The 14,314-nt window shown below is 33.7% G+C and overlaps 1 protein-coding gene across 4 annotated transcripts in view; it reads left to right on the top strand.

Annotated features, from left to right (window-relative positions):
• Nucleotides 1-14,314, top strand: part of RAPGEF2 (Rap guanine nucleotide exchange factor 2) — a 278,622-nt gene that overhangs the window by 153,895 nt on the left and 110,413 nt on the right. For all 4 annotated transcript variants that reach the window (XM_008049096.1, XM_008049094.2, XM_021708058.1 and 1 more), the window contains 2 exons: nucleotides 873-1,040; nucleotides 3,268-3,285. In XM_008049096.1, coding sequence (XP_008047287.1) covers nucleotides 873-1,040; nucleotides 3,268-3,285 — 186 coding nt within the window. The remainder of the gene's footprint in view (nucleotides 1-872; nucleotides 1,041-3,267; nucleotides 3,286-14,314) is intronic.

The following is a 14,314-nucleotide window of genomic DNA, read 5'->3' as shown; positions in this document are numbered from 1 at the left end:
TGGTGATGAAGATTTAGGATTAGGAAGAATGTAGGCAGTTACGCAGCACTTTCTAACAGTAGGTCTTGGAAAGCATTCTGGATATTTCCTTGAGACTTTGTCCTCTTAATACTATTTTTTAAATTTTCTGAAGGATTTCTAGTATTCAAAATTTCTTGAGTATTTTATGCTTGCTGATAATACACAAACTAGCAGGTTTGCTGATTTGAGAACAGTGTTGAAATCTAAATTTGCCTCCAGTGTAAGCAGTCACATGAGGAATAACCTAATGTAAACTTTGTTCTCTATTAATTCATTCATCAGAACTTCTAAATAATTTTTTAAATGAGGATAATTTTTTAAACAATACAATTTATAAAGAAAAAGGAAACTGAAGCCACAGAATGAAAGTAGGAAGAGAAACCATTAGGTAATCTACCAGATCCATTCTGCTAACTGTCCTGTTTAAGTCATTTGGGATTTGGAGGTTTTTACAGATTTACTTATATACATGAGACTTTTTTTTTGCACTTTTGTTAAGACAATGCTATTGGTTTCATAATGTGTAGTAATGTATCCTGTGCAATCTTTCACTAACAAATCAGCACAAAGACTACTGAAAATATCTTTCCATTTGAAATTTTGGGAAATGTAAAAGTTACCCATATAGTCCTAAGTGGAACTGAAAATGCCTCTTCATAAAAGAAAAGTTACTCAAAACCAATCAGTTGCAGGGAAGTTCAAACACACTTTAAAGTTTGTCTAAATAGTTTGTCTACAAATGTCTTTGCAAAATGATTGAATATGGGCAACCTGTAAGTTTCTTTCTGAATCTAATATTAATATGTAATGTGGTGTGTGCAGAAATGAAGTTTTTTTGGGTTTTATTTCAGGTGGACTATATGGATGAAAATGAAGAATATTTTCAGCGTCAGGCTTCCCATAGACAGTCTCGAAGAAGATTTAGAAAAATCAACCAGAAAGGTGAAAGACAAACAATTATTGACACTGTGGATCCTTATCCTGTGGGCAAACCACCTTTGCCTAGAGGCTATCATACGGTAAGTTCTACAAATACTGTTTTTATCTTTAGTTTTTTTGGTTGGGAGTTTTTTTGAAAAGACATTTACAGTTTCAATTTCTGACAAACAATTCTTTTTCTATGATATACTTGATATCTAAAGAGCAGTCTTGCTAGAAACACACATGATAAGAATAGTTTTCAAAATGATGTCAGCAGACGTTTTGCTCCTTTATTTCTTAAATGTTCTTGGAAGTTGGGCTTTGTAAAAAGCATATGCAGTTATAATGGGAATGGTTCATTTTACCTTAATCTAAAATTTTAGCCTCTTCCTGTGTACTCCCCCATCTCCACCCAAATGACTGGTATTGTATTTGTTTTTTTTTTTCATAGTAGATATTTTAAAATTCCATATTATTTTTAGTAATCTGAAAATCTTCTTAAAAACCTCTATGAAGATACCTTGAAATATTTCTGATAGTTTCAAAGATTCTCTCTTTTTTTTAATCAATATTTTTTATTATGATATTGTGGGGTACAGTTAAGGGTTAGGTATACAAATATGCTTCATTCAGGCACCCTTGTTGATAAGAGGTGTCTCCCCACAAAGATTCTCTTAAATGCCATAATTCAGTTGATTGTTACTTACTTCATAAATATTTGAAGTGTGAGGAACCTAAGACACAGATAATGAGTGCTTTGTATGAGACCTCAGTAAAGTCACTTTAAAGCCTTATTTTTCTTATTTCTTTGTTTTTTCAAAAAACAAAGTCGCTTGAATTTTTTGATATGTCATAATAACATGAAAGATTGTTTATCTATGCATATAATACCATTAAATAAGTAGTTACATGTAAAATTAATTTTAAAATAAAAATATGAAAAATAATAGACTGTTGACAACTGTTTTACATTTCTCAGTTTTTCTTATTTGTCTTTTTCTTTCTGCAAAATACATAAGAATAGGTATATAGACTTAAACTTATTTGGTTAACTTTTAGTAACTTTAAGTGATATATTTTATACTCACACTTCATATATTGTTTTTCAGAGAGCCGTTTGTTTTCAAATATTTAATGTGGTTTTGACCACTAGCAAACTGCCTACTCCTCTCGCTAACCAAGTACTATTTTAGTTTAACATGAATTTCTTAGTTGAATCATTTCATTGAGCTCATTTGGAAAGGATTGCTTTTTGCTCATCACAAAGACAGCTTTGTTTGTATGTTGTAGAGACTTGCTGTTAATGAAAAAAATGAAAGTTTTTTTTTGTTACCATTGTCCATAAAAGAAGGTAATATTTTTAGTTTTGATCATGGAGTAAGAAAATCTATATTAAAAAGTTTTACATATTAATAGTACTATATAGGTTATAATATTTCAGCCTAGCACCAATCTTTTTAATTTCTTTCTGCTTTGGAATTGTTTTTCCAAATTAGTTTTCAAACTAAGACAGTCAGTGAGAGTGTGGACTGTTTAAAATTGATTGGTTTGATTTTTATAGCCATATTTGTCACACTTCAGTTTGGTGGGCCATCTCATCACTATTTCTCTCTCCCACCCCCAACTTTTCCTTTTTATGGACTACTTCATTCACTTTCCTTGCATGACTCCATTTCTTGTTTTTGTTTTTTTTTTAATTGTTAAGAGATTATTAAAAGAGTGTCTTACCTGCTCAACAGAAACTTTTAGAGCCAATTCAAAACTAGGATGAAGCTAGTTTACCAATAAGTGACATGTTGGTATTAATTTTACTGAAGAAGTTATGATTGGCAACACCATGGTTATAATAAAAAGGATTGGGTCATTTTTGGGGGTGCAAATCTGATTTTAATTTTATTTATTTATTTGTTTGTTTGTTTTTACCTAAGCATAATTTTAATGTAGGAAGACAGCAAAATTTTATTTTGTATATATGACGTCACATGACGAAAAGAATTAATCTTCGTTAGTCTAAAGTCATATTTACTTATTCTTAACAGAAGTATTTCTGTTTGAAAGAAGTTGACTAGTGGGTGAAACAGAGGGTGAAAAACTTGTCTTAAAAATTGCATGATCATACTTCATAGGCGATTTAAAATGATTGCAGGTGCATTTCAAGTGCATGGCTCAAGAGCGTAGAGCACTATACATATAGCCAAATCTATATGTTCATTCTTAACATAATTTTAACATTATCTTCATTTTGGCAGATGTAATATAGCATGTCTGATAATGTTCATCTTTTCCTTTCCTCCTTTATGGCACTCATTTCATTTTGGCTCAAAGGAATGCACTAAATCTCAGGTATTGTAATTTATGTGTGGTTTCCTAACACTAACCTAAGTTTATGTGTGAATTTGCATTGTTACTAATGAGTTTATAATATTGGTGTGTTGCTTGGTCTTGTTCTTTTGTATTTTGCCCAGATTTAGTAAAATCTCTTAAAACTTCAAAACTATCAGTGGTTTAGGTGGTGGCATAAGCTGCTTTATTTGTATAGACCTAGGGATGAATCATCCACCTTCTTTGAAGAAAGCATACAAGTGCAGTCTACTCATTTTAAAGAATGAATGGAGCACTGCTCTTCACTAATTTGCAAAATAAAGAAATGAAAAGAGACAGACAGACATGATGGAACTTTTTTACTTTTTGTGTGAAAACTTGTAGGAAATTTATTAGAAATTTACTCTTTAAATACTATAGACAAAAACTTTAAAGTTCAGGAATCCCAATGTGAGAGCATTTGGGGAGGCCACTGGTAAAATTTTAGTCACTTAGAAAAAAACATAGTCAAAAAGAATTTAAAATCTCTTGTATTTTCTTATTTGTGCTTTATTTTAAACTAGATTTCATGCTTTTATTTTATTCTACATTTTAATTAAGAGACCTGTAGTGATATCCTTGCTCATTTCTTTCATGCTAATACATAACTAACCTATGGTTTTCAGTGTTAGTCTTCTGAAGTAGTAGATCAAATTTGGGATTTTAGGGAATTCTGAGTTAAAGACGAAAAGCTGTTCTACCTCTGTAAACTAATTGGTCAAGTAGCTAGTAACATTAATGGTTCTGTTTTCTTATTATACAGCAAAAAGATCAGGAATAATTTAATGCACATTAGAGGAAATGTATCATCAATATAGTATCTTTGACTATTTTAGGAACTTTGCCTAAAAGCATAAACTATTTGTGTAATTTTTCACATTAAAATGAGACAGTTTTCTTATTTTCTTTACAAGAGTACATATTAAAATGTCACAGGTGGTGTGATTGCTATATGGTTTTTATAGGTTTCATGATGTATAAATGGTATAAAATTTTACATACATCAGTGTTTTCAGCTTTTATCTGGAAAGAATACACCTAAAATATATGTGTGTGTGTATACATACACACACACATTATATATAACTTAATATTTTAAAAGATAGATTAGTATGTAATTGATCCTCTTTTTTTTAGCATGAAAAATTACCAGTTTAATTATCAGTTGGAACTTGGAATTGAACTCAAAATGTGCATTGAGTTATTATGTATACCTTATGTATACTTTTTTAAAAAGTAGATGTGTTACAGTAGTTTAAAACAGAATATAACAATTTTCTTCAGAAACGTGAATACTCATCTAGTCCGTGTAGAATGTTTTCAGGACATTTTTCAAGGCAAGTGTGTGAGGTTTGCAGAGAGAATAGCATTTTAAAATGCAGTGAGAAAGGAAGATTGGAGATAGCTTTCATTAGCATTTCTTACATTTTGATGAGTTGAGATTGAGACTGTATTAAGACTGCCAGAAAATAAGATGTGACATGAATTTTCAGTTTTGAGTAAGTAGCTGATAGAGGCAGGTCATATATAAGGTTTTTGGCAGAGGCTGGACAATTTGGGGTCAGTCACTTTAGAGGCTGACTAGGGACTTTGAACAGACCATGGTTTTCTTGTCTCCAGGTTCAGAATAGGGTAGGAGGAAGAAAAGTTTTGTTTATTTTACCCATAGATTCAGGCCTTCTCTGTATTCATGAATAATTTATTCTAGAAGTTTGTGTGGGTAGCAAAATCTGAATTTCAGAATAAAAATGGAGAGGAGAGATAGTAGGACTGAAGCAGGAAGTTGGTATGTACCACTTTTGTCATCTTTTATTCCTCCTCTGATTTTAATGAAAAACAGTTCTTCCATTTTCCCAGTTTGTAGAGAGGAATAGAGGGAAATATTAGACTGAGGACTGAAGAAAACTTATCCTGTCCGAATTTCATGATTTCCCGCCTTCCTAGACAGGCCGTGAAGTTTAAATGCTTTATGTTGAAGTTCTGATCAACTCTCCACCCCCACTCCTCCTCACTCAGAAATGTAGCTCTACTTTATACAGATCTGAATTAGGGGGATTATTATAGCATAATATAATACATTCATAACGTGTCGATAAATGCAAAATTTTAAAATAATGAAAACTCATTGGTGCTTCTGCTATTTTTTGTTTCACCTCTTCCACACATTTTTTTTAGTATTCCTTTTCTACAATGTAAATGTACACTCCTGAGCACTCTTTAATAAATATGTATTGAATTTTTCAGTAGGTTAGGCTTAATGTTCTTGGTGAGAATGTACCAAATTAATAGAAAATATTGGATAAGAGATTAATGATGTAAATTGAATATGATATGAGGGGAGATCCCAAAACACCCAAGATCTATTTATTTAAAATCGTGTATTTACTCTTACATGTTTAAACTTCAGTCACCTTCAGAGTACTTTCCATTTAATGCAATACACCTATTGAGACACTTTCCACTGTTCACCACAGTTTTTGGATTTGTCAATTTTGATGCCTTCTAGTGCCTCTGCCATTTTTTGTTTCACCTCTTCCACATCGGCAGGACGTTTCCTTTTGAGGACTTTTTTAATCTAGAGAAACAAAAGAAAAGTTGCTCAGGGAGAGATTGGGTGAACAGAGAGGGTAAGGCACAGGGTCCTGGTGTTTTTTGGTCAAAAACTGCTGACCACTGGGTGTGGTGTCGGTTCACTTGTAAATTACTCATTGTGAGATATGCAAACGTCCTGAGAGAATCTCCAAAAATAAATTCACTGAAGCTGATTGCAGCCTCTTACAACAATGCTAGCTGGTCCAATGATGCCGATGGATTCCTAGAACACTTACCTAGTGAGGGAAGCCTGTACTACAAGGTGCCTGTCCTCAAAAAATAATTTCGTTTTTTTGGAGGTTCCCCCTCACATAATATTAGAACTTTATGGGAATAATTTTTTATTATTGTTGGTAATAATACAGTATCTCTAAAATTAAAATATGGCATCAATGTACTACCATTGATACATGTATGAGATTTTTAAAAATCAGTTTTTTATAAGGTATTCTGTCTAATATGGACAAGTTCTTTTTCTTATAATGGCTATATAAGACCTAACCATTCCTAGGGTATATCTAATATATCTCTGAAGATTTTTTTTTTTTTTTTTGAGATAGAGTTAAGTTGGTTTCTTCTTCAGTTAAAAACTTCTTGCTAGGTTTAATTAGTTTCAAAAATTGTTTAGCTATTAAAACAAGTGAAAAATTATAGCACCTAGTTTGTGTGATTATATTTATTTGACTTCATACTTTTTGACTTAAATTATTGTTTTTAAATTAGAAGTTGACAGTATTTCACTCATGTCATGGCTTTGCTTTATCACTTTTTATTTATTTAATTTCTTACTGAGTTGTCCATAGGTTTAATTCAGTATTCACTACTTAACAGTAAGAGGATGTGTTTTGGGTAATATGTCAAGGACTTTTATATCTGGTGAATTTCTTAGAATATTAAGAACTTTGGATTTTTACCTTCAGTTCCTGTTATATCCCACATGACTATTATTTATTTATATGATGATATTTTAAAATATCTTTTTATACATATAAGAAATGATTCAATTATAGAGGAAATGTCTTATTTATTATAATATTTTTCATATTTTTAAAATTAAAATGTATTAAACATTTGTTTGCTTAACTGAACCTAAAGCATTTTTTTCAATATTGTCATCAGTGTCTTTCTGTGACTTATCATAGGAGAAAATCTCAGTATTTTCATTTTTATATGTTTGGTTCTTTAACAAATATTTATTGAGGGCTCATCAAGTTTCAAATCTGTCCCAGACTCTAGAGAGAAACTCTAGAGATGTAAAGGTCTACAACACAGAATCTTACCCTTTCTGATTTGACAGGGAGTACCGATTAAAAACAAAAACAAAAACAAAAAAAACAGGCAACTCAGATATAGGGAAGTACAGGCACTGTAGAGGTGCATACACATAGGGAATCTTGAGGAGTCAGGGATGGCCTCCTGAACCGCTTTAATGTCTTGGCTCAAACAAAAATATTTTGTATAGAAAGAACCCCATTGTTCAAAACCATGTTGAAAGGTGAAATTTTTCATGACTCTAGGGAACACCAAAGAGAGTAAAGCAGGGGTGTGACATTCTGAGATTTACATTTAAATAAACTAATCTGACTCCAAGGTGGAATAGATTTTGGGGACAGGGATGGCAAAATGGAACTGTAAGACCTGGGTAAGTAATAGAAATGGAAATGATGGCCAGAACTTGGCAGTTGGAGTAAAAATTAAAGGCAGGGATTTAAGTAGTGTTCAAGGGGAAGAAAGTAGAAATAATTATGTTACAAAGTAAAATTTTATATAACTCAAATTTATTAATTTCTGATGATTTGCATTGTAGGCAGTGTGTTCTGTTCCAGTCACGTTTGATGACTTTACTATTTATGGATATGAATGCTTGAGTGGTAGTTTGAGATAGATTAGTTTAAAGCAGATTACTTTTTAATCCAGGAAAGCTCAGCAGAAATGTGAAAACTGAATTAGGTAATAAAGGATGGAAAAGAGGGGGTGGGAGGAGAGAGAGAGAGGGAGAGGAGTGATGTATCAAAACTTTTCAAAACATTTTCTAGAATCTGTTGTTTGGATGCCTGATGCTTTGTATTTACATCAGGGAGTCTTGTGAGAGCCATGTCAAAAGTGTCCATTGCTTTTCATGCTTATTACTGGCAGGTTTACTGGTTCCTCTTCAGCCAGATCATGTTGCATTTTAATATCCTGCAGAACGCTCACTGTGGAAAGGTCTGCAAACAATAGGTGGACGTAACAATACTGTGCCATATGTGCTGCAGTTCCTGGCAAAGGCAGCATGTTAACGCTGCTGCAGTGGTCTCAACCTCCTTGCTTGGGGGTGGAGTAGGGGGTGGGAACTATTTCTTTCTCTTTCATTTATTATCAAGTATTTATGTTGATTTAATTTATATGGGTCGGGAAATTATACTATAGAGTATGTATAGAAATTTAAATGTAAATCAGGAAATGATTTAAAACATGGAATGATTTCTCTCATGCTATTAACAGCATGCATTGCAAATTCATGCAAGGCAGTTGAGAATGGTATGCAGTGTGCTGTTTACCCAAGTTTCATCTTCTGTTGAAGGGTGTCTATTTTTATATATTACATCATCTCTGCTACAGAACTCCGGTGTCCACTGGGATTTACTGTTCTTTCATTCCATTTTGAAAGAAAGCTTGTATTGATGTCATAATTGGACCCATCTTTTGGTTGCACTTGGAAATTGAAAGTAATAAGGGTGTTGTGTGGCAAGTCATGCAATATTTCAAGCAATTTATTTGTCAAAAAGATCACTGCGACTTTGTTGTGCCTCTCGTTGTGAACACTGGTGGCTGTCTGTGCTTTTACATGTTCTAAATCTACTTAGCTAAAATTTAGCTTTTAGTTACAATAGTAAAGATGCTTTTCATCTTCGAGTATTTCATTTCATATCATGTGATTTTTTTCTTTGGAAAAGTCTGCTTTGATTTTCAGACCTATTTTCTACCAGTGCTGAATTGGTCTTTTTACAGTTATCAGTTGTAAGTTGTCTTTTTTCACTGTTTGAAATATCAGGTGATTAGAAATGTTTTCTTTTGTTTTTGAATCCAATGTGAAAACATTACTAATTTGAAATACCTCTCTATAGCTAGAAGATACTGTTGACCTGTGGACAAAACTCTAACATTTTATGGAATGTACACGTTAGATTTTAAATCACTTGTGAAAGAAAATATTTTGATTATTTATATTAAAATATTCTACAGATACCCACTAAATTATATGCATATTTTTATATATATATAATGTCTCCTTTATTCTCTCTAACAAATGTCACCATTATTCATGTCTCAATAGTAAACTTTTTTTTAACTGATCAGAAGCAAACTTCCACTACTGTGCTTCTTTAATAACATCTTTATTGAGATATAATTCATATACCATACAATCCACCTAAAGTGTATAATTTAATTGTTTTTATTTTTTTTTTTGGCCAACCCCCCTCCATAACATTAATTTTATCATTTAACCTAGTTTTAAGTGCACAACTCAGTAGTGTTGGGTATATCAGTAGTAAACTTCTGACTGTCTTGAACATATCCATTTCACAGATTATATCTAGCATTCTTTGTGATTATTAAAAATACACATAGGCTAAAAGACAACATTTTAAAGCTCTTTTTGGAAAAAAGAATTGTAGAATCTGCTTAAAAAAAAAAAACAGTTACTGAGTAATTATTTGTATTAGAACAGTTTTTTATGGACTCAGTCTTTTTTCCACCCCTTGAATTTCTCTTTCTTTCAACTGGAAGACAGGTGGTAGTTGGATGTAATATGGAATTTGGAATAGCTGGTCTAGTGCAGAAATGATATGGCAGCAGAGTAGGCCAATATATAACAAGAATTTCTGATTTGGATAAATGACAGAGTAATTTTAAAAGATTGGGGGGTGGGAAAGAAAATATTCATGTTGTCTTTATTTTTTTTAAACTCAGATGTCTGTGAGGATGGCACTTATAATTGGTCACCTGTGATTTCAGTATGATATAGAAGACATTTGGGTGTGTTGGAAAATAAAGTAAAAATCTCAAAATAAGTTGTAATAATTCCCTTTACTAAATATTATCACACTTAGACTTTCTAACCATTTGTAAATGGTTAGAAACCATTTGTAAATGGTTAGAAAGTCTTATAAAAAATTTTAAACTGAACTTTACAAAAGCTGTGTGAATCATCAGGAATTTTGGAATATTCAGGAAATTTTTTAGGAAAAAGATCATTTTGCCATTTGTTAATTTACAAAACAAGCATATCCCCAAGCAACTGGGATGAAGAGCACAGTTGGGCATCGTTGACATTCTTGATGATCCTGGTGTCCATTACAGTGGCATCATTGAGAGGAGCCCTTAATGGCTTCTGTTTTTACATTTCTCTTTGGTATAAACTTTTGCCTATCTTTTGGTACTAACTTTGGTTAGACAGGAAGGGCAACCAACCATCCTGCAGGCGAATTAAGTTGTCAGAGGTTCTGTTTAAGTGGCTATAAACAGGAAATCTAAGGACAGCCGTTAACTGTACTCTTTAAAATGGCCAAGAGGCTGATTGTTTCCAGTGGCAGCAGTCCTCAAGCTTTCTCATCTCCAGACTCCTTTACACTCCCATCATTTTCATGGCTCTAATGAACTTTTGTGTGTATGGGCATCTGTATCATTATTTACCACATTAGAATTGAAACTGAGAAATTTTAAATATGTATTCATTCATTAATTTAAAAATGAAATACCTCGGCATCTTCCTAACCAGAGAAGTGAAAGACCTTTACAATGAAAACTACAAAACATTGCTCAAAGAAATCAAAGATGATACAAACAAATGGAAAAATATTCCATGCTCATGGATTGGGAGAATCAACATTGTCAAGATGTCCATCCTACCCAAGGCAGATTTAATGTATTCTACCCAATCTCCAAATTTAATGTAATACCCATTAAATTACCAGCCTTATTCTTCTCAGACCCGGAAACAACAATACAGAAATTCATATGGAAACATGAATGACCATGAATAGCCAAAACAATCCTCAGCAAAAGAAACAAAGTGGGAGGTATCATACTTCCAGACTTTAAACTTTATTATAAAGTTACAGTAATCAAAAACAGCCTGGTATTGGATGGTATTGGTACAGGAACAGGCATATAGACTAATGGAACAGGATAAAGATTCTGGAAGCAAAAATCTCAATTTCTCAACCAACTCATCTTAGACAAAGCCTCCACTAACAACTACTGGGGAGAGGAGAACCTATTCAGTAAAAGGTGCTGGGAAAACTGACTGACCACATGCAGAGAATGAAAGTGGACCCCTACCTATCTCCATATACATAAATCAACTCTATATGGATCAAAGACCTAAACATAAAACCTCAAACTATAAGAACCTTAGAAAATGCAGGAGACATCCTTATGGAAATTGGAACTGGCAACCAATTTCTGATCAAAACACCAAGTGCCCATGCCATAAGAGATAAGATAGACAAATGGGACCTCATCAAATTGAAAAGCTTCTGCAAAGCTGAAAAAACCTCAAGAGAGGGGGAGACAGCCCACAGACTGGGAAAAAATATTTGCCAACTATATAACTGACAAAGGCCTAACATCTAGGATCTACAAGGAACTCAAACATGCCGAAAAGAAAAACAAACAAGCAGCTCTATTACAAAGTGGGCAAAAGATATATGAATAGACACTTCACAAAAGAAGACATATGAGCAGCCAACAGATACATGAAAAAATACTCAACCTCTCTAACCATCAAAGAAATGCAAATTAAAACTACACTGAGATACCACCTAACTCCAGTCAGGATGGCCATCTTCAATAACTCAAAAACAACAAATGCTGGAGAGGATGCGGGGAAAGGGAAACACTTCTGCATGGTTGGTAGGCGTGTAAACTGGTACAACCTCTATGAGAAACAGTGTGGCGATTCCTAAAAGTTCTAAAAATTGACCTCCCATATGACCCTGCAATTCTCCTACTGGGAATATCCCCAGCAGAACTCACATTATTCTACAAAAAAGATACCTGTGCATGCATGCTTATTGCATCACTATTCACAGTAGCAAAAACATGAAACCAGTCATGGTGCTCGTTGAAAGTAGACTGGATTCAAAAAATGTACATATGCACAATGGAATGTTATACAGCCATAAAGGACAAAATTATGAACTTTGTAGCAGCTTGGATGGATACTGAGTCTGTGATTTCTGTCACAGAAACAAAGAACTGAGTACCATATGTTCTCACTCATAGGTGGACCCTAAACAATTACCATAATACTATAAGAAAGGGATTGGCAGTAGTGGGAAACTGCCAGGGGAGGTAGTAGGGTGGAGGCGGGGGACACGCTTGATCAATAAGAGTACCTTATCTCAAACCAGGTGACATGGGGACCAAAGTGAGTCCCAAACTTTACCTGTACAATGACCATTTGTATACCTAACCTTGAATTATAACCCACATCTGTAAAATAAAATTTTTTTAAAAAAATCCATTACACATTAACATAAGGGTTTTTTTTTTTTTTTTAAGGGAAAAAGAGCTATCATATAAAACACAAGTTTATTAGAAGGATGAGAGTGTTATATACCTTTTTTTGAGTCGGAATCTCACTCTGTTTCCCATACTGGAGTATAGTGGTATGATAATGGCTGACGTCAGCCTCAACCTCCTGGGCTGTGATGATCCTTCCGCCTCAGCTTTCCAAGTAGCTGGAACCACAGGTGCACACCACCACACCAGGCTAATTTTTAAAATTTATTGTAGACACAAGTTTTTGCCAAGTTGCCCAGGCTGGTCTCAAATCCCTGGGCTCAGGCAATTCTCTTGCCTCCAATGCCCAAAATGCTGGGATTACAGGCGTGAGCCACCATGCCCAGCTGAGAGTGTTTTATACTTTTGCAAATATGTGTAATATTTGATCTAATAGATGACAACTGGATTCTCATTCACTTCTGGATTCAATCTGTTGTGAGGAGATCCTCTTCTGGTAGGAGTATATAAAGTATGTGAAGGAAATCTGGCCTTACGCAGATAGATAGTTGAAAAAGGGAAGAGTATTTTATCTGCTCTTAAAAATAATTGTGGGTGTTCTTTGATAGACTGCACCAAAATTTGACATGTGGGAGTTTCTTCAATATTTATTACAATGAGGAATTTAAAACCAAGGAATTGTCTTCTGCTTTCATGGAGGCTAAGTCTGCACCTAATACAGCATGCCTCTTTAAATAACAGGCCTGTGCTGCATAATGACATTTTGGCCAACAATGAACAATTTTAGTCACTGTATGTATGACAGTGGTCCCATAAGATTATGTCACAGTATTTTTATTGTACCCTTTCTGTGTTTAGCTGTCTAGATATACAAAAACCATTGTGCTGCGACTGCCTACAGTATTCAGTAACATGCTATATAGGTTTATAGCCCAGGGGCAGTAGGTTGTACCAAATAGCCCAGGCATGTAGTAGGCTGCACCATCTAGGTTTGTGTAAGGGTACTCTGTGATGTTTGCACAGTGTTTGCACAACCAGCTAAAGAGACATTTCTCAGAATGTATCCTTGTTGTTAAGTGATGCATGCCTATATATCTAAAACTACTTTCTTCTCGGTTCTCTCACTGTGTTTCTAGACTTCTTTTCCATCTTTGTTATTCTCTATTTGAATATCTATTGTCCTTTTTTAAAAAAACTGGCTTCTGTTTTTCCTTTTGTATTTAAATAAAGACGTTGCCTTTTTCTGTTGACTTATTTCTTCTTAGTTAAGACAGTGGCTGGTTTCCTTTGTCATCACAGAGTGTGACTGACAACTTACACTGTGCTCTGAGATTCAAAGTGATTAAATAACAGGCCTGTGCTGTTAGAGCAAATGATTATCTGGGGGATAGAGCTGCCTTTTGAAAAGGACTGGAAATGTCTTCAAATTTGAAATGTTGGGTTTCTCTTGGTGGAAGCTGAAATGGCCACATGAATATTCTGTGTGGTAAGGGGTCACCATAGGCTCGTACATTATTTCTCATGTAGAGAAATTTCTCCTTTAAATAATTGTCTCATTTTCTTCCATGCTGTGTTTTTACTTATATTGTAAATACTGTGTTTTCTAGTAGTTGAGCATGCTATTAACATCTTGTTAGTTTTTGTTTTTAAACCTTAAAAGTTTACTGGATTGAATGGTCTATATTTTAAAATTTTGATCTTGCTGATTTTTATTTCGCTTTATGTCTACAAAAAGCATTTATTTCCCATAAAACACAAGCCATCAAGAAAATAGGTTTTGCTATAATTTGTTCTAAGGCAATCTTTTAGTAAGGATTTCTTTCTTTTTTTTTTCTTTTTGAGTTGGAGTCTTTTGAGTTAGAGGCTGTACTTCAGCCTGTTGCCCAGGCTGAAGTGCAGTGGCACACTC

The sequence above is a fragment of the Carlito syrichta genome, unplaced genomic scaffold (assembly GCF_000164805.1).
Source record: "Carlito syrichta isolate Samal-C Ts95f unplaced genomic scaffold, Tarsius_syrichta-2.0.1 Scaffold130519, whole genome shotgun sequence".
Lineage (NCBI taxonomy): Eukaryota > Metazoa > Chordata > Mammalia > Primates > Tarsiidae > Carlito > Carlito syrichta.
Note: the sequence above shows the minus strand (reverse complement) of the source record. Positions and strands in the feature narration are given on the sequence as shown.